This window comes from Leucopleurus acutus (assembly GCF_964270905.1).
Source record: "Leucopleurus acutus genome assembly, chromosome: 9".
Taxonomy (NCBI): domain Eukaryota; kingdom Metazoa; phylum Chordata; class Mammalia; order Artiodactyla; family Delphinidae; genus Leucopleurus; species Leucopleurus acutus.
The window spans coordinates 21,040,288-21,064,392 of record NC_139144.1 but is presented as its reverse complement, the minus strand read 5'-3'; the positions used below and the strand labels follow the sequence as shown (position 1 = coordinate 21,064,392).

The 24,105-nt window shown below is 41.2% G+C and overlaps 1 protein-coding gene across 1 annotated transcript in view; it reads right to left on the bottom strand.

The window, feature by feature from the left end:
- Positions 1-24,105, bottom strand: part of PUS7 (pseudouridine synthase 7) — a 57,711-nt gene that overhangs the window by 10,021 nt on the left and 23,585 nt on the right. The window contains exons 6-9 of the mRNA XM_082846416.1: positions 20,944-21,055; positions 18,423-18,500; positions 4,953-5,081; positions 4,183-4,308 (exon numbers count right to left, since the gene is read on the bottom strand). Of these exons, the coding sequence (XP_082702542.1) occupies positions 4,183-4,308; positions 4,953-5,081; positions 18,423-18,500; positions 20,944-21,055 (445 nt within the window). The remainder of the gene's footprint in view (positions 1-4,182; positions 4,309-4,952; positions 5,082-18,422; positions 18,501-20,943; positions 21,056-24,105) is intronic.

The following is a 24,105-nucleotide window of genomic DNA, read 5'->3' as shown; positions in this document are numbered from 1 at the left end:
ACTATTTCTGGCTACTCTCACACTGTAACAGCAGTGCTGAGTAGCTACTACACACACTCCATGGCCCACAAAGCCTAAATATTTACCTTTACAGAGAAAGTCTGCCAATATCTGGTGTAATATATTAGAATTTCTCAACTACAGGACTTTTTAACACTTTTAAGATACTACCACACACGTGAAGGTTCAGTATATATCGCCATATTAAAGATGGATATATTTGGTTTATAACAAGCCATCCTATCTGGCTCACCACACATTAAAATGTTTTCTATTTTTTCTGACAGTATCTTTCCTTCTTCCACCTTCTTTTTTTATTTTTTTAATTTTCTAAAAAATAAATTTATTTTATTTTTGTATTATTTTTGGCTACGTTGGGTCTTCATCACTACATGCGGGTTTTCTCTAGTTGCGGCGAGCGGGGGCTACTCTTCGTTGCGGTGCGCGGGCTCCTCATTGCGGTGGCCTCTCTTGCTGAGGAGCATGAGCTCTAGGCAGGCAGGCGGGTTTCAGTACTTGTGGCACGCGGGCTCTAGAGCGCAGACTCAGTAGTTGTGGCACACGGGCTTAGTTGCTCCGTAGTGCATGGGATCTTCCCGGACCAGGGCTCGAACGCATGTCCCCTGCATTGGCAGGATTCTTAACCACTGCGCCACCAGGGAAGCCCTAAGTTTTTTAATATGGTGTAAAAGTAAAGTTCCAACTTCATTTTCTTTTTCTTGCAGGTGGATAGCCAGTATCCCCAACACTTACTCGTTGAAAAGTTGTCCTTTCGCCAATTGAATGATCTTGTCACCCTTGTCAAAAATCATCTGACCATATATATTAGGATTTGTTCCACTTTTTTTTAAACAGTTTTACTGAGGTATAACTCACATACCACATAATTTATCCTTTAAGTGCACAACTCAATGACTTTTAGTATACTACTGAATTTTGCAACATTACACAATCAATTTTAGAACATTTTCATCACCCCAAAAAGAAATCCTAACCCTAACCCATCAGCAGCCACTTATTCTCCATGACCTCTGCCCCATCAACTTTCTGATTCTATGGATTTGCCTAGTCTGGACATTTCATACATAATGAATCATACACTATGTTGCCGTTTGTGACTAGCTTCTTCCCCTGAGCATGTTTTAAAGGTTCATTCAAGTCATAGCATGTATCAGTCCTTCGTCCCCTTTTACTGCTGAATAATGTTCCATTGTATTAATATGCCACATTTTGTTTATCCATCTATCAGCTGATAGACATCTGGGTTGTTTCCATAATTGTGGCTGCTATAAATATCAGTGTAAATTTTCATGTTGGACATATGTATTCGATTCTCTTGAGTATATTCCTAGGAACACAATAGCTAGGTCATATGGTAACCCTATTATTTAACCGTGTAGGGAAAACCCAGACTACTTCCCAAAACGGCTGTACCATTTTAGATTCCCACCAGCAGGTCATGAGAGGTCCAAGTTCTCCACATCCTCAACAATACTTTTTTTTCTTTTTTGGCTGCATTGGGTCTTCGTTGCTACACGTGGGCTTTCTCTAGTTGCGGCGAGCCAGGTCTACTCGTCGTTGCAGTGGCTTCTCTTGTCGCAGAGCATGGGCTCTAGGTGCGCAGGCTTCAGTAGTTGCGGTGCACGGGCTCAGTAGTCGAGGCATGTGGGCTCTAGGGGGCACGGGTTTCAGTAGTTGTGGCTCACGGGCTGTACAGCACAGGCTCAGTAGTTGTGGCACAGGGGCTTAGTTGCTCCACGGCATGTGGGATCTTCCCGGACCAGGGATTGAACCCATGTCCCCTGCTTTGGCAGGTGGATTCTTTTTTATTTATTTATTTATTTATTATTTTTATTTTTGGCCACGTTGGGTGTTGGTTGCTGTGCACGGGCTCTCTCTAGTTGCTCCTCGCTGCGGTGTGTGGGCCTCTCATTGCAGTGACCTCTCATATTGCAGAGCACAGGTTCTAGGCATGAGGGCTTCAGCAGTTGCAGTACACAGGCTCAGTAGTTGTGGCGCAGGGGCTGAGTTGCTCTGTGGCATGTGGGATCCTCCCAGACCAGAGCTCGAACCCAAGTCCCCTGCATTGGCAGGTGGACTCCTAACCACTGCGCCACCAAGGAAGCCTGGCAGGTGGATTCTTAACCACTACACCACCAAGGAAGTCCCCCACCCATACTTATTTACTGTCTTTCTGATTTTAGCCATTGTACTGGGTGTGAAGTAGTATCTCATTGTGGTTTTGAACTGCTTTTTCCCAGTGATTAGTGATTCCTTAGTGATGTCAAGCATCTTTTTATGTGCTTATTGGCCATTAGTCTATGTTCTATGGAGAAATGTCTACTCAGGTTTTTGACCATTTTTAGGTTATCTGTCTTTTTGTTTTTGAGTCATAACAGTTCTTTAAATATTTTGGATTCAAGTCATTCTTCCACCTTTAAACTATAAACTGAGGGTTTTTTTCTTTAGGTGGTCCTGTGGTGGTAACAATGGGCTACTCTGAAACTAGGAAACATTCTTGTGTTTTACAAATTGTTGGTTAGGAATTCTGAATGGATTATATACTGACTTTATACTTGGGCATGTTAATGCAACTTTGGCCCTGAATAAATCTGGTATCATTTTCATTAGCTATTTTACATTTTCTTTGGAGTGCAAAATTTACAGGGTCCCATGGCTGCTGTTCTGCCAAATTAGCTACAAATTCAACGGGTGATACAGCCTTCTCTTAAATATTCTGTCTCACAGTACAATTAGCATCTTCATTATCAATGTCCTCTGAACATTAGCAAGACTGAAAATATTATCTTTTATTATCTAATAATAGTGATTATTATTTATTACAGTGTTCTTCCTGGCAACATTTTTTTCCTCTGGTTAGTATATTCTAATTTTAATATATTACTTTCCATTTATTGAGCACTTCCTATCTGCTCAGCATAGAAACAGGTATTGCATAGACTTCATCTTACTTCATTTTCACCACCCCTGTGAGGTAGGTGTTATCCTTTCCATTTCACAGATGACTAATGTGAGGCTCAGAACTGAAATCTGACTTCAATGCCTGAGGGGTTTGGTTTGGTTTTGCCTTTTTTTTTTTTTTTTTTTGGCTGAACCGCAAGGCTTGTGGGATCTTAGTTCCCCCACCAGGGACTGAACCCAGACCCTAGGCAGCAAAAGCGCACAGTCCTAACCACTGGACTGCCAGGGAATTACCCCTTCTGACTGAGCTTTTAACCCTAACACTGCCTCAAAGAGGTAGAGGAAATACTACATGATATTTTTCATTTTGTGCTCTTAAAGATGCATGAACAAATGCAACTTCATGGAGTCAGCTGCTGAACCATGGACTGATTCAAGAAAAGCCCCTCTATTCTCAGTGCTGCACCTGACCAACTAGTGAGCCTGGGCAGGCTCCCTAAGCCGAGATTTCATCTTTGCTAAAATAAAGGATTTGAAGCACCAGGAAGAACATGAACTAAACCTCTCAGATCACTTCCAACTCAGACTTCCACAGTTCTAACTGCCAGGTGAATAATTATTTAGGTAACACAGTCTCTGCTGGACAGCAGGATAGCATAAGTAAGTTTATAAACCCAAGTATTTATTGATGGGATTCCCACTCTAGCTCGCCGTACAGGGATTTCCTGTTATCTCAAAGCTAATCAGAGTTCTTAAAATAAATTTTACTTGCTAATTGCACCCTATACCACTTTCTTTAAAGGATGGGGGAAGGGCAGGTACAAGTTTAAGAAACTAGGAAGCACTTGTTAACAGAGATCATAAACTACACCATCTCCTTCAGGCTACTTTGGGTCTGAGTTACCCAACTGCTACTGTTGGGTCACTTACTGAGCCAAGATTTACCTGTAAAAAAGAAAATAAAATAGAATCTCTGGATGGGCTATCAGGGGAGAGAGAAAAACTTTATTTTTCAAGTTATATCTTTTTGAACTCTGATTTATTTTTTCACCTTGTGCATGTATTATCATAAAACAGAAGGCGGCTGTGGATCAGTTGGTCATCCAAAAGGATGAGACACACTGCTTCGTTTGGCCCAGATTTCCATTTTTTCTAGGAAATCTAGAAATAATTAAAAACACCACCAACAAAAAACATCCTGCTTCTTTTTTTTTAAGGAGAGAGCTCTTTTAGACGAAAGTTAAGAAATTAAATACAAACCTTCCAACTTGATATGTGGGGACGGCTGTGGTTCCAAACCTTTGCATTCCATAGTAGTTAATAAATCCAATCTCCTTGAGAGAGTTCATGGCTTGTTCCACTTGGTCGTCAGTTCCAGTAATATTTCTGTAGGGGCCCAAATTACCCAGAGAAAAAATGTACAGGCCAACACATTCAGGGATGCATATCACAAGTGACATGGCTTGGCTTCTGTGCCTTTCCCTTGCCCCCTGCAGCTTTCTACCTCCCGAGGACACTGTCTTTTTAAAAAATTGTGACATATACACAACACTAAATTTACCTTTTTAGCCATTTCTAAGTATGCAATACAGTAGCATTAAGTACATTCACAACGTTGTGCAACCTTTACCACTATCTTCATCTTCGCAAATCTAAACTCCGCACCTATTAAACAGTAGCTCTCCATCTCCCCGCCCACACCTTATACCCCAGGTTACTTTTATTCTACATCCTACGTCTATGAATTTGCCTATTCTAGGTACTGAATATGAGTGGAATCATAGGCCGTCTTTTGTATTTCAAGGAGACAGCTTCTTTCCAAAGGTGGTGCTGAGTTTTTAGAGGGGTGGGCGTGTTGGTACAAACACTGCAGCTATGTTTGCTCTCCCAGCCTCATTGGGCCCCACCCCGCCTTCCCGGCTGCCACGGGCATCTGCACCAGTTCACTGGGATTAACAACTGTTCTGAACAGACTCAAGGTGACACAGCAAGACCCTCTCTGGTCTGCATTCATACCCACAGCTCTTTACCTGAGGACAACAGTGAAGTGATTCCCTTGAAGCTCTCCCAATTTCAGAGGGTTTTTCTGATAGCTGAAATTCCCTAGCTTAAAGTTCATCAAGCACTTATTCAAGTGGGCAAGTCTTTGTGCAGTTATTCTAAAAAATACGAAATAAAAAAAGGAGCAGAAAGAGAGTCATGAGCTATCGCTTGGCTGAAATGGTCTAGGACACTTTACTACAGAAAACAACAGCTTGAAATGAGACTACACACTATGACGATGGAAAAGAAAGGCACCGCAGCTGGTGGGGTGAGCCTACCTTTCATTTGCCTCTGGAATGTTCCTCCAGCATGAGGACACCTGTTCCTATTGGAATGATGTAACCTGGGCCATATTTATATTCTTAGAGCCTCATGTTACTTACATACTGATAATGGAACAGTATCATCTGTGAAATTTTCTAGTTTTTGTGAGGGAAGAGGGGTGAGAAAGGGAGCAGAGAGCAATCCCTACAGGTAAAAAGATAGTTATTAAGCATTAAAAAAGTCATATTTTCATTTTTGTCCCTCAGAAAAGTATTGTAAACTCACTACAGAAAACTTGGAAAAATACAGAAAAGTACAGAACAAGAAAAAAAAAATTCAGTTTCATCACCTGAAAAAACAATCTGTTAATATCTAACTTTGAATTTCCTCCCATTCTTTCTTTCTTAAATTCATGTCAAATATATTTATATAATATTTATCTTTATCTGACTATATATATGTAGTCAGAATCCTACCATAATCTGTACCCTCCTGCTATCATTTAAATGGCATGATAAAATTTTCATGAAAAACTTCTTAACTCCTTTAATAGTAATACACATAGAAAAAGAAATACAGTACTGAAAGGCCTCTGTTCTATATCTATCCCTCAATACCCCTCCCCACTGGCAGCCAACATTAAAAGTTTCTTGTCTATTCTTCTAGTAACACTTTCTGTACACACAGGTATACCTATTGTCTTCTCTCTTTTTGGAATTTCTCTGTAAGCTTTTAATACATATGTTATATATACAGAAAAGTGCACAGATCGTAAGTGTTCTGCTTGACGGATTTTCACAAAGTGAACACAACCATGTAACTAGCATCCAGATCTTCCCTTTCAAAAAACAATTTTTGTTACATTATAAATTGTTCAGCATCTTGCTTATATTCACTGAAAAAATGCATATTACAGACTTGGCTTATGCATACAGTCCTTCTAGAGCTGCCTCACTCTGTGTACAGCTTCAAAGAATGGCTGCTGCACTGCCTGGATCCTTTCTCTGACCTTTATCTGACCAGTCCGCTGTGATGGGCATTTAAATTGCTACCCATCTTTTGCTATTACAATCCATTCTATAACACATACCCTCGTATAGACTTCTTGGTGCATCTACATAAGTGAATGATTCAGATAAACCCCTAGAATTAGAAGGCAGAGATCTTAAATTTAACCCCTATTGCCCTCCAAAACAGTTACACCAATTCACACTCACACCATTAATATGTAAGTGCCTTCTTCCTCAGGCCTGTGTCTCCTCACACAGGATGTTATAAACCTTTTTGAGCTCTGTCAGGCTGATAAATTAAAAATGCTATCTTGGGGCTTCCCTAATGGTGCAGTCGTTAAGAATCCGCCTGTCAGTGCAGGGGACACAGGTTTGAGCCCTGGTCTGGGAAGATCCTACATGCCGCGGAGCAACTAAGCTCACGCGCCACAATTACTGAGCCTGCGCTCTAGAGCCCGAGAGCCACAACTACTGAGCCCACGTGCCACAACTACTAACGCCCACGCACCACGATGAAGAGTAGCCCCCCGCTCACCGCAACCAGAGAAAGCCCACACAGCAACGAAGACCCAACGCAGCCAAAAATAAATAAATTTATTTATTTTTAAAAAATGCTATTTTGATTTTTATCTGAATGCTTCTTACTATGAGAGAAACTAAACATTTCTTCATTATCTTGACTGTGAAGTACCTGTTCGTGCTACTACTTATTTTTCTATTGGATTGTTAATATTCTTCTGTTTTCATATATTAAGGAAATCTACCCTTTACCACATAGCTTGCAAATATTATCTCCCATTTTGTGAGTTTATTCATAATATTTTACACTTTAGAAAATTTCCCAACTTCATGTTAAAAAAAATCAAACTGGAGAAAATTGGCAACACTATAACGAAAGGTCTTATACCTCACCTGTAGATTTACCAATTGCCAACCATTTCCCAGATTTACTTTACATATATTTCTAGATATATGAACACCCACACATTACACATATGCGCATACATACACACATGCAGGTAAAACCTATGTATTTTTCTGAACCATGTGAGAGTGACCTGCAGACTAGGGACACCTCACCCCTAAAATGACTGCAGTGTGTCTCCTAAGAACAGCAGGGTCTCCCATGTTTCTAACCACCAGTCACCCTCACAAAGCCAATGTGAATTCAAGGCCACTGCTGAGCAGTCCACATCCAATTCCCCCAATTCCCCCAATAACATCGCTTAGATTTTTTTTTAAACCTCCTTAAATTCAGGATCTAATCAAGAACCAGGACAATCACTGTTTCCTCACATTAAGATGCCCACATTTTGGTGGGAATATCACGTAGGTGATGCTGTGGCTTTTTCAGTGTATCGCAGCGAAACGGTACCTCTCTCTCCTTTCCCTTTTTTTAGTTGGTAACCTGTGGGGTGACATTTTAAAAATTCTGTGACTATCCTCTTCCCCCATAGTCTTTCATCCAACTGTTTAGGTACCCGAGGATAATTTTTTATTATTATTATTTTTTCGCTGTGCAGCATGTGGGATCCCAGCTCCCAGAACAGGGATGGAACGCGCACTGCCTGCATTGGAAGCACAGTCTTAACCACTGGACCAGCAGGGAAGTCCCCCAAGGGTAATTGTTGGCTGAGGCAAATATTACTGTGTTGACTGCGAAAGACTGTTTTTCTATACCCACCATTCCTCCTATATTAGCTGGCATTCTTCTACAAATAGGACTGTACAGTAAAAAATCTTTTTTTCATTTTCCCATTTAGGTTGTTAGATAATATAGAGTAGAGTTTTCTGTGCTATACAGTAGGTCCTAGTTGGTTATCTTTTCTTTTTAATTTTTATTTTATTTTGATTTTTAAAAAAAATTTTATTTATTTATTTTTGGCTGTGTTGGGTCTTCATTGTTGCGTGTGGGCTTTCTCTAATTGAAGAGAGTGGGGACTACTCTTTGCTGCGGTGCGCAGGCTTCTCGCTGTGGTGGCTTCTCTTGTTGCAGAGCACGGGCTCTAGGCATGCGGGCTTCAGGAGTTGTGGCTTGCAGGCTCTAGAGCACAGGCTCAGTAGTAGTGGCGCCCGGCCTTAGTTGCTCCGCAGCATATGGGATCTCCCCAGACCAGGGCTTGAACCCGTGTACTCTGCACTGGCAGGCGGATTCTTAACCACTGTGCCACTGGGGAAGCCCTGGTTATCCATTTTAAATACAGCAGTGTGTACATGTCAATCCCAAACTCCCTAACTATCCCTCCCCCCTCCCCTCCACCCTGGTAACCATAAGTTCGTTCTCTAAGTCTGTGAGTCTGCTGATTTTCAGTTAGTTGAAATTTAGTTAGTTGCATTTTAGTTAGTTGAATTTTTTCTAAATAGCTCTGGGATTTAAGTCTATTTAGGAAGGGTGTCCCTAGTCAGAGATTATTTTTTTTAAATAGTATCCCCAGGTATAAGTAGAGTACTTTTGCAGTTGTTGTTGTTTTTTATGAATTTATTTATTTATTTATTTATTGGCTGCATTGGGTCCTCGTCGCTGCGCACAGGCCTTCTCCAATTGCGGTGAGCGGGGCTACTCTTGGTTGTGGTGGCCTCTACCGTCACGCAGCACGGGCTCTAGGCATGTGGGCTCAGTAGTTGTGGCTCGTAGGCTCTAGAGTACAGGCTCAGTAGTCGTGGCACATGGGCTTAGCCGCTCCGTGGCATGTGGGATCCTCCCGGACCAAGGCTCGAACCTGTGTCCCCTGCATTGGCAGGCGCAATCCTAACCACTGCGCCACCAGGGAAGCCCCAGTTATTGTTGTTTTAGAGTAAAAAGGGTACTTTTCCTTTTGTTTCCTTCTGGCCAACAGTAGTGACGTACTTTTCGTCATGTCTCATTTACAGCAGTGCTGGCCTCCATGCTGTCCCTAACACACTAATCTTGACTTACTGGTCTTTTAAAGTCTACAATGGTTGTGGCAAAGAAGAAAAGAACTCTGGTACTGGAGTCCCAGGGGCTTTGACTGGCAGTTTCTGTTTACTCTCCCCAGTCAACTACTGATGCCCAAAGTGGCTCATTTAGAGAGGAATGGGAGGAGGTCAAGTTCTCCCGCTCTGCTTTAAATTATGGACTCTCTTCATCCTAGGCAACAAGGAGGTTAAGGAAAGAAGAGGGGAAAGCTGTTCACACACAAGTCAGTAACAGTATCAGCTGCTGCTCAGTGGCTTTGGTTCTGCATTTTAAATTATCAGCATACACGTATCTTTTGGCTTTTTGTCTTTTTTAAAAAGGTAGATTGAGGAGTATAAATACTACACCCAGGACCTGGTTACAAAAGATAAATATTCATATTACATCTATCTGTAATATCATATATCTCTCTCTCTCCATCTATCTTCGCAGTGACACTGTGGCTGATACCGCCTTTCAAATGGCTTTGTTAATATTTGGCAAAGCTTTGCCTCTTCCAGTGAAGACATATAAAAACTCAGGTAAGGAGTCAATTTAATTTTTTTTTTTTTCAGGTGGCTACTCAGTTCACTATCATTCACTGACTCAAAACTTTTCTTTGGGACTTCCCTGGTGGCGCAGTGGTTAAGACTCCACACTCCCAGTGCAGGGGGCCAGGGTTCAATCCCTGGTCAGGGAACTATATCCCACATGCATGCCGCAGCTAAGAGTTCACATGCCACAACTAAGGAGCCCACCTGCTGCAACTAATAGATTAAAAAACAAACAAAAAAACCAACACTCTTCTTTGCTTATTTTAAATGCTACTTGCTTACACACTAACTCTGTGGATATATCTGGGTCTGTAATTATTCTAATGCTACCCGTTTATGTGCCAGTATCATATTGCTTTAACTGCTATACTTTTTTGGCCATGCCACGCAACATGTGGGATCTTCGTTCCCCAACCAGGGATCGAACCCATGCCCCATGCCTTAGGAGTGTGGAGTCTTAACCAATGGACTGCCAGGGAAGTCCCTACTATACTTCTATAATATGCTTTAAAATATACTGAGGCTGGACAGCTACATGTAAAAGAATGAAATTAGAACATTCTCTAACAACATAAACAAAAATAAACTCAAAATGGATTAGACCTAAATGTAAGACCAGATACTATAAAAATCCTAGAAAAATTTTTAGGCAGAACATGCTTTGGGCTTCCCTGGTGGCGAACTGGTTAAGAATCCACCTGCCAATGCAGGGGACACGGGTTTGAGCCCTGGTCCGGGAAGATCCCACATGTTGCAGAGCAGCTAAGCTCGTGCGCCCCAACTACTGAGCCTGCGCTCTAGAGCCCACGAGCCACAACTATTGAGCCCATGCACCACAACTACTGAAGCCCGCATGCCTAGAGCCCATGCTCTGCAACAAGAAGCCACCGCAATGAGAAGGCCGCGCAACAGAACAAAGACTAGGCCCTGCTCGCCACAACTAGAGAAAGCCTGCACACAGCAACGAAGACCCAACGCAGCCATAAATTAATTAACTAATTAATTAATTATTTTAAAAGAACATGCTTTGACATAAATCATAGCACTGTTTTCTTGTGTCCATCTCCTAGAGTAATGGAAACAAAAGCAAAAATAAACAAATGGGATTTAATTAAACATAAAAGCTTTTGCACAGCGTAGGAAATCATAAACAAAACAAAAAGACAACAGACTGGAAGAAAATATTTACAAATGATGCAACCAACGAGGGCTTAATTTGCAAAATATACAAACAGTTTATATAGCTCATTATCAAAAAAAAAAAAAAACAAAACCAATCAAAAAATGGGCAGAAGACCTAAATAGACATTTCTCCAAAAAAGACATACAGATGGCCAACAGGTACATGAAAAGATGCTCAATCTTGCTAATTATTAAGAGACATGCAAATCAAAACTACAGTGAGGTACCACTTCGCACCTGTCAGAATGACCATTAAAAAGCCTACAAATAACAAATGCTGGAGAGGGTGTAGAGAAAAGGGAACGCTCCTACACTGTTGGTGGGAATGTAAACTGGTAACAGCCACTATGGAGAAGAGTATCGAGGTTCCTTAAAAAACTAAAAATAGAGGTGCCATATGATCTAGCAATCCCACTCCTGGGCATATACCCAGAAAAGATGAAAACTCTAATTTAAAAAGATGCATGTGGGCTTCCCTGGTGGTGCAGTGGTTAAGAATCCGCCTGCCAAGGCAGGGGACATGGGTTCGAGCCCTGGTCCGGGAAGATCCCACATGCCGTGGAGTAATTAAGCCCGTGCGCCCCAACTACTGAGCCTGCGCTCTAGAGCCCATGAGCCACAACTACTGAGCCCGCATGCCTAGAGCCCATGCTCTGCAAAAAGAGAAGCCACTGTAACAAGAAGCCCGCACACCGGAACAAAGACTAGGCCCCGCTCGCTGCAACTGGAGAAAGCCCACGCACAGCAACGGAGACCCAACGCAGCCAAAAATAAATAAATAAATATATTTTAAAAAAAAATGATACATGCGCCCCAGCGTTCATAGCAGCACTATTTACAAGAGTCAAGACATGGAAACAACCTAAATGTCTATTGAAAGATGAATGGCTACAGAAGATGTGGTACCTACATACAATAGAATATTACTCAGCCATAACAAAGAATGAAATAATGCCATTTGCAGCAACACGGATGGACCTGGAGATTATCATACCAAGTGAAGTAAGTCAGACAAAGACAAATATATGCTTTTACTTATATGTGGTAAAAAAATATATACAAATGAACTTATTTACAAAACAGAAACAGACTCACAGACATAGAGAACAAACTTATGGTTACCACAGGGGAAAGGGGGAAGGGAGGAATAAACTGGGAATGTGAGATTAACATACATACACTACTATATATAAAATAAACAACGTCGTACTGTATAGTACAGGGAACTATATTCAGTATCTTGTAAAAACCAATAATGGGAAAGAATCTGAAAAAGAATATGTGTGTGTGTGTGTGTCTGTGTGTGTATATACATATATATATATATACATATATATGTATAAAACTGACTTTGCTGTACACCTGAAACAATGTAAATCAACTACACTTCAATAAAAATAAATTAAAAAAAATAAAAACAGGTGGTAAGTTAGAGAAATCGATTACTATAAATACAGAAATACCTTAGGGTGGAAAGTGTAGTTAAGATGTTTTACTAGTCTAAGTGTACAATTTACCCCACAGCAGAAATCATCATGAGAATGTTTCAATAAAAACATTTTAAAAATGAAAATCTATATGTATTTATACATATATTTTTTATTTTTATAGATATGTCATATATATATACTAAGGCTAATACCCCTTTATTAGTCACTTTTTCCAGAATTTTTATGGCTAGTTCTGTGTCTTTCCCACATTATGATCAGCTTGATTACACTGAAACATTCTATTGGAATTTTCATTAGTATCAGCATAAATTTATACATTTATATGTATCCAAGAACAGGTTATAGGATTCATTAATTCAAGTCCTTTTACATCGATCAATAGCATTTCAAAGTTTCTTCACAGAGAGAGATCTTATACTTTACAAAAATCTTTGTTTCTAGGTACGTTCTTTTCTTTTCTTTTAAACTTTTTCTGTGTAAAAGAGTTTTTTCCATTATAATTTCTAACTGGCTCTCATCTGAATATTGATTTTTGTACATAATCTTTCCTATCTTGTATAACTTTCAGTCAACTCCTTGCGTAGAAACAATAAAGTATCAGTAACAAAAACTGCAACTTGGCCTCCTCCCTTATAATTTTTACACCACTTATTTCTTAATTTTGTTTTTTGTATTACAGTATGCCTAGAACAATGATAAATAGTGGTAATAGTGTGGTCATCTTTATTTACTTTGTTCCCAGCTCTAATAACATGCTCTCGTATTTCACCATTAAACAGGACATTGGTTTTTCATTTGAGACTTTCACACTTTGCCCTTTCCTTTAATAAAGAGCCTTTTTGAAAATTACAAATAATCTAATATGGTCAAAAATAATTCATCAATTGGAATTTACTTATTTAGCCATTCATTTAAGATTTTCCAGTTTGGGTCACCTGGGTTGTTTACAATTTTTCAAAATCACAAATAATGCTGCACAGTGTATCACTGTGCCTAAGAAAGCCGTTTTAAGTTTTTCTGAATTCAGACTTCCTCTGAAAAGACATCTACGCTGAGAACTACCAGAACAAAGAGCGTCTGTGCTTCACTTTGTTGAATACACTTCTCTCTTTACTACTCTGGACTGTGCAGTGTTTTTCAGCCTTGGTCCTTAAGCACATTCCTGCCGGCTCTTGTTATGAGGAGCCATGTTCCAGCTTTGCCTGGAAATACAGGGGTTGGGAGGACCTGGATGCGGCTCCTGGGCCCAGGGCCTGCACGAGAGGCTGTTCTGCCCCAAAGTGCCTGGTCTATCAACCCAGAGCAGCTAATCATGGAAGCAGCCCCACAGAGGTGTGTGCCCCTGCTCTGCAGCCTCTGAATTTCCAACATTACATGAAAAATTAGTGGGGAAATTTTATCTTTCTCCCTTGTTAAAAATATGCTGGTACTGAGTTAAACTGTTTAAAATCCACCGATATAATACCAGTTTGCCATTTCATCTCAGAGGATTCTTGTTTCCTTGCTGAGAATGTCCCCATACTCCCTGAAGACAATCAATTCCTCGACGCATTATCTATCAGTCTTATCTGTTTCCTGGTTCAATATGAGCAGAAACAGCCTGACCAAATTTCTTGAGGAAAAAACATTTGTCATTATCCCATTAATTATTATAAAATGTAGGAAGCTAGCCTGAGAAGTGGGCAAAGCTCATACTCCTTTACCCTCTCCCCTGGCTCTGAATGCCCTGTCCAACCCGAGTACCAAAAAGGTGTAAAATGGGTCTATACCAGCCTGGGCCAGCTGCTCAGAGGCAGCAGATCCAGGAGAAAAAGGGCACCACATCCTTGACTTCAGATATGTAGGGACAATGGGAGGGCCACAGGGCATAAATTAATCCAGAAACAGTATCCTGGAGTCCAGGCAGGAGAGGATGGAGGTGAACAGAGGGAGAACCAGGAGGACAGAACCCCTCTTTGGTCAGTAACCACTGTTGTAGAAACGAATGGAATATTTAATAAGAGTCAGGAGGAAAGACGGAATCAGATAAGCAACCTGGCAGCTCTGGAGAGAGCTTATGAAGACCGATGCCCAACAGCCATGAAAGACAGCTCTGTTCTTTTTTTTTTTTAAGTTGAGCTAAAATTAACATAACAAAAAGGTTATCATTTTAACCATTATAAAGTGTACAATTCAGTGGTCTCTAGTATATTCACAATGTTATGCAACTGTCACTACTATCTATTCCAGAACATTTCTCCCACCTCCAAAAGAAACCCTACACCTACTGACCCCATTCCCTAGATCTGCGGCTCCTAGCAACCACTAATCTACTTTGTCTCTATAGATTTCCCTATTTGGGACATTTCATACAAATATAATCATATAGTATGTGGCCTTCTGTGTATGACTTCTTTTATTTAGCATAATGTTTTAATCCATGTCATAGTATGTATCAGTACTTCATTCCTTTTCATGGCTGAATCATATTCTACTGTCTATTCTTAAATACACAACATATATTTCTGAAACCCACTAGCACAGCAGAAAGCAAGAGCTACACTCAGTTCTCAGTGGTGTGGGTGCCCCCTGAGAACTGATGGAATGAAGCTGACAATACTTTTCACGGTACTGTTCATAGTTTTAACTTTGATGATCCTGGATCAAGCTCTTCGGCTGTCAGTTCACAGCAATTCTGTGAGTAACTTGGGACGACCACAATCTTGCGTTTAAACATCAGGAGCCAACCTAAGCAGCATGTTGCACAAAAAAGCCTTTATTAACAAAGCCAGGGAAATACTGGCCCAGGCTCAGAAAGGAGACTGGCAGGAAGAGGCAGGAAAAGAAACAAATCATGCTGAATGAGGCTGTTCCTGCTTGAGATCCTGTTAAAACTACTAGGTGACTTTGGAGAGTTACATGAAGCTGAAAAGCTGCTTATCCGGAGGATTGATCAATTCAGCAATAATTAAAATCCTTGTGTGGCGGAGTGGGTTTATCCTGTCCACCAGTTCTCACGGGAAAGGCCAATCTGCCCAGCCCCACGTATCCATTAAGCAAACGAAGGGTGCAGCCTGCATCCGCAAGATAAGTGCTATGTGCTTTCCAAAGGCCAGCACTGAGGTGTCTAATATGGTTTCTTACTAAGTCAACAGGAAGATGATAAAGGCAGCAAAGGTCTATGAATAGAGCCGCATTGTGATCAAGTATGACACCTGGTGGCTGACGAAGAAGAGAAATAAGTACCTTCACGCTTCAAAGATGTCACATCATAAAATGCAACCGAAAATAACGAGATGCCATTTTTTGACCCTCAAATTAGTAAATTATTTTTTTCTTAGATCGTGATATGTGTCAGGGAGGATTCTGGAGAAGAATAAAGGTGATAAACTGGTACCACCTTTCTACAGGGCAAGTAAACTCTGCTAACAAAAACCTAAAACCTAGAATTTCACATTCCCTTTAAGGCAGTAATTCCGCTGCTAAGCTTATCGTAATGAAGTTATCACAGATGTGTGCCAAGATTTAACTCCCAATATGTTCATCATGGAACTGCTTATAATAGCAAGAAATGGGAAACTATGTAAACATTCAGAAATAGAACAGTAGTTCATAAATTAGGATGCATCCATATATTTAAATATCTTTTGCTACTTATTAACAGGGAAAGAGGTACATCATTTATTGTTTGCAAGAAAAGAACACATTTAAAATAAATATTTCGGTTTATAAGGAAAAAAGAGTCCCCTACAAAAATATACCAAGCCGTAAGCAAAGCAATCTCTGAGGGAGTACAATTATGGTGGAACTTTCATTTTCTACCTAGTTCCTTCTGTGTTGAAAACAAATTGAACCAATCCTTTTTTTTTTTTTTTTTTTGCGGTACGCGGGCCTCTCAGTGGTGTAGCCTCTCCCGTTGCGGAGCACAGGCTCTGGACGTGCAGGCCCAGTGGCCATGGCTCACGGGCCCAGCCGCTCCGCGGCATGTGGGATCTTCCCGGACCGGGGCACGAAGCCATGTCCCCTGCATCAGCAGGCGGACTCTCAACCACTGCGTCACCAGGGAAGCCCCTGAACCAATCCATTTTTTAATTTACGTGGAAAAATTCCCAAAGCTGGCCAGCCGGAAAGCACAGGAGTTGACTACAATGGTATTTCAGGACACCAAAGAGAAGGCAAGAACCTTCTGTGCCCCCCATCCAGAGCAAGGAAAGCCCAAGCCCTCGAGTCACTGCCGGTACACTATTGTCAGGAGCTGCTGATGAGCCCATCACCCACAGAGGCTGTTTCAAATCTTCACACTCTTTTAAAGCTCCCTTCCCCACTCCTGCCCCCTACACTCTCAGGAGACGACCCCACGTTCCATGTATCTGAGGGAGAGAGAGACCAGGCCACCAGGAGAGAGCACTGGCATCTTCAGGTGTCTCCTCCGGCTCTCCCTCAAACACAGCGACACCACACCACCACTAGTGAAGTCGCGGAGAGATGTTCTCACCCTGCCTTTACTATGACATCACACCACTGTCCCAGGGTCAGTGAAGGAAAGGACCGGAAAATCCATTAGGATGCAACCGGGAGCTCAATCCTGACATTATGTCAAATGCATCAGAGGAGGGGTGGGAAAGGAGCCAGATGGCAGGTGACTGTGGAGCGAAGAGGAGGCGCCACCTCAACTTCTTTATGAAAAGATGGGAAAAGTACAAATACATACATGCATTTGTTTTCAGCGGGGATAGCAAGCATAGATGACTTTATTTTTCATGACAAAATTAACATACGGTAAACCGTACATACTCAAAATGTACAAGTTTTAACATGAATGTTAAAACCCATGAAACCATCACCACATTCAAGCTAATGAACATCTGCATCACCCCCAAAGTTTTCTCCTGCCCCTTTATTTCTCCCTCCCACCACTCCTTACCTCAGGGGGTGCATGAGGACAGAAGTCTGAGTTTGTCCAACTTCCTCCTTTCCCTCTGACCTTCACTGAACTGACTGGGTTCAGGCCCCTGTCCTCCGCCCCAGCATATGGCAGTAGCCCCGATCTCCGTTCCATCCCTCTTGCTCACCGACAACCCCTAAGCCTGTCCCTACACACGACTCCCCCTGTTTAGATTAAGGTCAAGTCCAAGATCCTAACATGACCCTCAGGGCCCTTCAGGATCTGGACCGTGCCTACCCATCAAGCCTTATTTCCTGCTAAGCTCCCACAAAACTCAAACACCTGCCAGGTACCAAATATGCTATGCTCCCCAAATCCTTTCCAGTGTCTTTTCACAAGCTCTTTTCTTGGTGTGGAACCAACAACCCTAGACCCTCCCAGCCCTAGGAAACTCCTACCCATCCTTCTAGAATCTAGACCAGTGATTCTCAACCAGGGGCTATTTTGCCCTTCAAGGGACATTTAGAAATGTCTGGAGACATTTTTGTTTGTCACAATGCTGACATCAGTAGAGGGAATGCTACTGACATCTAGTGGGTAGAGACCAGGGCTGCTGCTAAACGTCCTACAATGCACAGGACAGCCCCTACAACAAAGAATTACTCAGTCCAAAATGCCAGAAGTGAAGAGGCAGAGAAGCCCTCATCTAGATGCCATTTTCTGTGAAAACCTCCCTGGCCTGCTCCCCACAATGAATGCCAAGCTCTGTCATCAGGTCTACCCTAATACCCCAAATATACCTCTATTTTAGCATTTATCTCACTGTGCAATAAGTTCTGATTTTTCTCTCTGCCATCTTTTTCATCTGTATATCTCCAGCGTGTAACAAAAGACCTCATTCACTGTTCTGTAATTGTGAATAACTTATATTTAATAATGCATGAAAAAGAGAGAGAAAGGCGAGAAAGAGGCACTTATTCTCTTGACTCTACCACAAAAATCCTTTAAAAATTACTGCAAAACATTTTGGCTGCAAAAACATTAGAAAATACAGATAAGGAAGAAGAAAAAAACAAACAGAAAAGCAATCTTTTGAATAGGCAGAGGCACCATCTAAAGATGGAAGAGGTAAACTCCACAAAGCAAATCCAAGAACTCTGAAAGGTGGTGCTTGGAGTTTTGCAGTACGAATCCTGACATGTACTCACTACTTACTTGAGAACAGCAATCTCTTGAACGGTTATGGCCCTTTTATCTTTGGTTCCCATGTAGGAGAATATGTTTGGCTTGACTCTGATAAGACAAAAACAAAATCATCTGAAGTCACGTACCATTAGGAAATCATGCTTCTTATAAGTTAAGATTTAAAATAAATATACTTAAAACCGTAACGGAATAAGAGAAGAGTAAGGACAAACTTTATTTAAAAATATACCCAGGAGGGCTTCCCTAGTGGCGTAATGGTTGAGAGTCCGCCTGCCGATGCCGGGGACGCGGGTTCATGCCCCGGTCCGGGAAGATCCCACATGCCGCGGAGCGGCTGGGCCCATGAGTCATGGCCGCTGAGTCTGCACCTCCAGAGCCTGTGCTCCGCAACGGAAGAGGCCACGACAGTTAGAGGCACGCGTACCGCAAAAAAAAAAAAAAAAAAAAAAAAACCAGGAAAACATAAATTAGTGTGCAAGCTAAGAAAGTAAATGATGCCTGAACAATTGTAAAGCAATTATACTCCAATAAAGGTGTTTAAAAAAAAAAAAGATGCCTGAACAACCCCCTCCTTAGCTGTCAGTGACTTTTTAAAATTATTTTTTTTATTTAATTGTTGGCTGCATTGGGTCTTCATTGCTGTGCACGGGCTTTCTCTAGTTGCAGCGAGCAGGGGCTACTCTTTGTTGCGGTGCACGGGCTTCTCATTGCGGTGGCTTCCCTTGTTGTGGAGCCCAGGCTCTAGGCACGCAGGCTCAGTAGTTGCAGCTTGCAGGCTCAGTAGTTGCGGCTCGCAGGCTCAGTAGTTGCAGCTCACAGGCTCTAGAGCACAGGCTCAGTAGTGGTGGCGCACGGGCTTAGTTGCTCTGTGGCATGTGGGATCTTCCCAGACTAAGGCTCGAACCCATGTCCCCTGAACTGGCAGGCGGATTCTTAACCACTGCGCCACCAGGGAAGTCCAGCTGTGTGTGACTCAAAACATTTGTACTAGCCAGCAACACAAAAGGAAGTAATGCACTTCCTGTTGATTACATGCAATTCATTAATTACATAACTGTGAAGGTAAAGAAAAATACATTCTAGATGTATCACGTACCACTTCAAAAATTTTATACCTTCAATTTCAAACAAGTTAATAGTAATGTGAATTTTCCATAAATACATGCTATTTCTTTGTATAAAAGCCAAATGCTAAAACAAGGATCGGAATAGTTTTAATATGAAGATATAAGTGAGCCAGTTAACCAAGAAGAATTTTATAAAAACCGCTCCACACGAACAGGAAAGAAACGGGAAGAATTTCTTGAACTCTGAGCAATCCCAACTCCAGATCTCAGGGGAGCTCCCTCCCCAACTGCCTACTCTCCCGGGCTCAGGTACAGACAAGGAATCAGAGAGAGCGAGCAACCAGAGTAAAGTAAAATGCTACTTCAAATGGTACTGTGTCCTATGGACTAAACTGTGCTCCCTTAAAATTCCTATGTTGAGGCTGTGACAGCCAGTGCCTCAGAACGCAAGTGTATTTGGAGATAGAGCCTTTAAAGAGGTGATTAAGTTAAAATGAGGCCCTAATCCAATTAGACTCGTGTCCTAATATAAGGAGAGGAAACATGGACACACAGAGAGACTCCGGGTCACAGACACACTCAGAGGGAAGACCATGAGAGAACACAGAGGAAGTGGCCATCTGCAAGCCAAGGAGAGGCCTCAGAAAAAACCAAACCTGCCAACACCCTGAGCTTGGGGCTTCCAGCCTTCGGACTGTGGGAAAATGAATGTCTCTTATTTAAGCCACCCAGTCCGTGGTATCTTCTCAAGGCAGCCATAGCAAACTAACACACTGTGTGCTGTGTTTAAACTGGGTTAAATATATATCAGAAAGCAAATTTCCATGCATACAGGTTTGCTATGGTACCTGTACCCATTTCCAAAAATAAAATGGCACCTGGCTCATCCTCAGAGACCCAAACTCTACTATATTTGCACTCCTGTGAGAAAATCTGACTGGTGTAGGTTTCCAATCTAGTCTATCTCCTGGAGTTAAGAGCTTATGGTTTAGTAGCAGTCCTCTGCAACCACATCAAAGTGTAGGCTTTCAGGGAAGAAAGTTAATTTTTATTTTCAGCTAGGTGAACTGGTAACTCTCAACTACATGTAAACCACTTACTTAAAGAATTTTCATTTTGAATCACTGGCAATATGCAAGGAGGTTAAAAAAAATTAATTCAACTGTTGTCTAAGAAAACTATAATTGGGAATTCCCTGGCAGTCCAGTGGTTAGGACTCGGCGCTTTCACTGCTGTGGCCCAGGTTCAATCCCTGGTCAGGGAACTAGGATCCTGCAAGCCATGCAGTGCAGCCAAAAAAAAACCTCCCAAAACAAACAAACAAACAAAAAAAACCCACTATAACTAGGAGGCACATTTGCTACCTATTTGCCTATTTTCCCACTCCTTTTTCATCAGCATGGAAAGAGGAAAATACACTTCTGTGTTTTGATTTTGTATGGGCAAAAGAACAAAATACTAACCTTAGATATTTAGACAGTAGATTAATAGCATCCATGGTGTCTTTGTTTTCCTTGTACAGTAGGAAGTGGCAGTAACTTCCCCTAGATTTTGGCCAAGAATGTTTTCTTGGATCTTAAAAAAAAAAAAAATTAACTATTATATACACCATAGTAAAAGTTAGCTGAGTTCTTATGAAACCCCACAAGATCATTTTTGCTAGAGAACCTTTGAGAGAGAAATCAGATCTAGTCTGACAAGAAATATGGGTTAAGTGGTTATACCTTGTGGTCTACAGTTATTAAACTTTCTGTGATTGGATACTTATCTGTCTGTATTTAAAATCAAAATCGAGAAATGCAGGTGGTGTGACAAATGACTAAACCTAACCAGCAATCTTCACACAGAGAAACACAGAGGGGTCCACCATTCCCCAGTGGCTTACTTTACAAGCATGTGTCTGAAAGGGGGCTGCCTGGCCCTCCAGAACGTATGCAGGCCAGAGGGAAACAGCAGTCATGGCAGAGCCTACAAGCTTTGCCTCATCTCCCCAGTCAGGTGTTCGCACAACAGGCTGGATGCCCCAGCAGGGTTGGGGATAAAGCTTGTGAGCAGCTGCCTCAGTGACAAGTTTAGATTTTCCAAAGGCCACTTCCATCACAGTTTAGCTAATACTAGATGGTTTGCAAAGGTCTACTGGACAGAGAGAGCAGCTGGCATCCAACACCTAACTGTCATTCTTGGGGGAAGAGGAGACTTTAAAAATTAAGTCAGGTTAAATATTAACTTCTGAGCCACTATTACGTCGATTGCTCAACTTTTTAGAAACTGGCAAACATTTCGAGACTTTGGAAAATCTGACTTTTAAAACTGTTCTTCCAAACGAACATTAAAATTACACTACAATCTAGAAACATATATTTAAACAATATTAAGATTTTGACTTCAGTTGCCCGAAGAGTGTTCTGAAAACTCAACACTTTGGGAGAAATGTGTAAGCCACAACTGCACGTCCCAGATGTTGTACAATAATGTTTGTGAGTCTTGTGTGACACACAGCTGCAGCTGTTACATGAACGCATCTAATTCAGTTGATTTCTGTAACTCTATGAAAGAAACACTGTGAAAAAATACTTCATATAATCCCCAGAAGTCTTCTTCTTTTAAAAATGTTCCTTTGTCTTTGTCCCTTTAGCATGAACTCATGAATCCTTCATCTTCAAAGACATAAGAAACTTCTGACACTAAAGTTACTTGTACACCTGCCTTTGCCAAGGGAAAAAGCACTGCTTCACAGGTTAGGGATATAAGCTACAATGTAAAGAACAAATTGACCAATAAGCTGTCTTGGAAAACTGCCATAGCGTGTATGCTTAAAGTATTACAGAAAAAGCACTGCAAGTATTTCTTGGGCTCTTGGTATGAATTCCTCACAACTCATCCTCAGAAAATTGTGAACAGGGATATTATTTTTGGTTTTCCTTCCAGCTCCCTACATTTAAGCAAAACTGTCTATACTTAGCACTTGTGACAAAAATCATTGGCATTTCATTTTATCTACATGAAATGCCAACCGCTCTTACCTGCTGCAGTTCTGACCTCTGTCCAAATGCACAGCATAAAGAGCACAAGAGAGCAGTATTTAATTTATAATAATATTAAAGTGCTTTAGAAGTGAACATGCAAATGATCGCATGGCAAGTTTCTACTGAGGACTCCTACAGCGCCTGGTGGTTATGTGGTGGGTTAACAGCCATTTAGACATTAACAATGGAATGTCGCAGAGGCAAACAGTGAACAAGCAGAAAACTCACCGACAGGTCCAGGCCTCCCTGTCTCAATCCCCTCACAGTGGCCTGTCCACTCACCCTCAAAAGCTGCACTGTCTGTGCCTACAGGATGTAGCAAAAGGTGTAAGACTGGATGCAAAATGCCTCCCCATCCAGAGATTTGTTTTCTTAAATATGGGAGGACGTGCACCAAAACGCTATTTGTGATTATCTTTCAGTTGTGAGACTGCAAGTAATGACTGTTTTGCATTGTGCTTTTCTGTGTTTTATGAGTTTCCTGCACTGATTTCTTTATTTGAAAAAAATGCAAAAAATTATTATGGAAAACAGTTCTCAAACTGATAGATTAAAACAGATTTAAGAGACTTACCCACCAAATGCAATGTTCTGACCTTGTTTGTATCATGATTTAAACAAGTCATCTGTATGCAAAAGGCATTTCTGAGACAATCAGAGAAAAACTGAACATGCACGGGGTATGAGCTATTAAGAAATTATTGTTGATTTTGTGGGGATATGATAATGATTTAGGGTTTTAGTTCTTATCTGTCAGATGCATACTGAAGTATTTACGAGTGAAATGAAGTACTACGTAGAATTTTCTTTAAAAACACTCCAACAAAGGAAAAAAAAGTGGGAGGAAGAGGTCAAACAAAACAACAGAACGTTAATAATACTGAGGATGGTTGATGGGTACACAGGGGTTCAGCATACTACTTCCTTTATTTGTCTGCATGTTTGAAAATGTCCATAATAAAAAGCTTTAAAAAAATTTGTGATTAAAAATTGATGAAGTGTAGCTACATTTTCCTCTAACTACCCTTTCAGTACGCTCAAAATTAACTATAGTGGCAAGAAATAAATGAAACCGCAAGACTAAAAAACTAAATGCTATTACACCTTAAGAGAAACCATGACAACTGATGAGAGTTTGGCTCACAAGCATGCATCTTTTATTAGCAAATCCAAGCAGTGAGCATGCATTCAATTACCTCCTCTGCAAGTAACAGACATAAGGATTCTTTTTCCAAGTGCACTCAGTACACAAACTAGTAATAAGCATATGCATTGATTAACTGGGAATGTTTTGAATAATGGACAATCGGTGAGTCTCAACTTATTTTGGGGAATTTGTTTGACTTCATCTCCAAATCCTTGGAATGCTAGGTAGCATAGATGGTAGCTTTACAATTTAAGTGAATTTAAAATAACTTTCAAACATTTTTGAGACACTCTGATTTAAAATACTAATGCAAAGAATTCTCAGGCTAGGAAGCAACCTTCTGATGGTCTAATATGGCAGCCCCAGGAGAGGAGAAACAGATATCAGATAAAAAAAGAAAACCACGTTCAGGAAGATTCATGTATTGAGCACAGAGATCCTCATGAATAAAG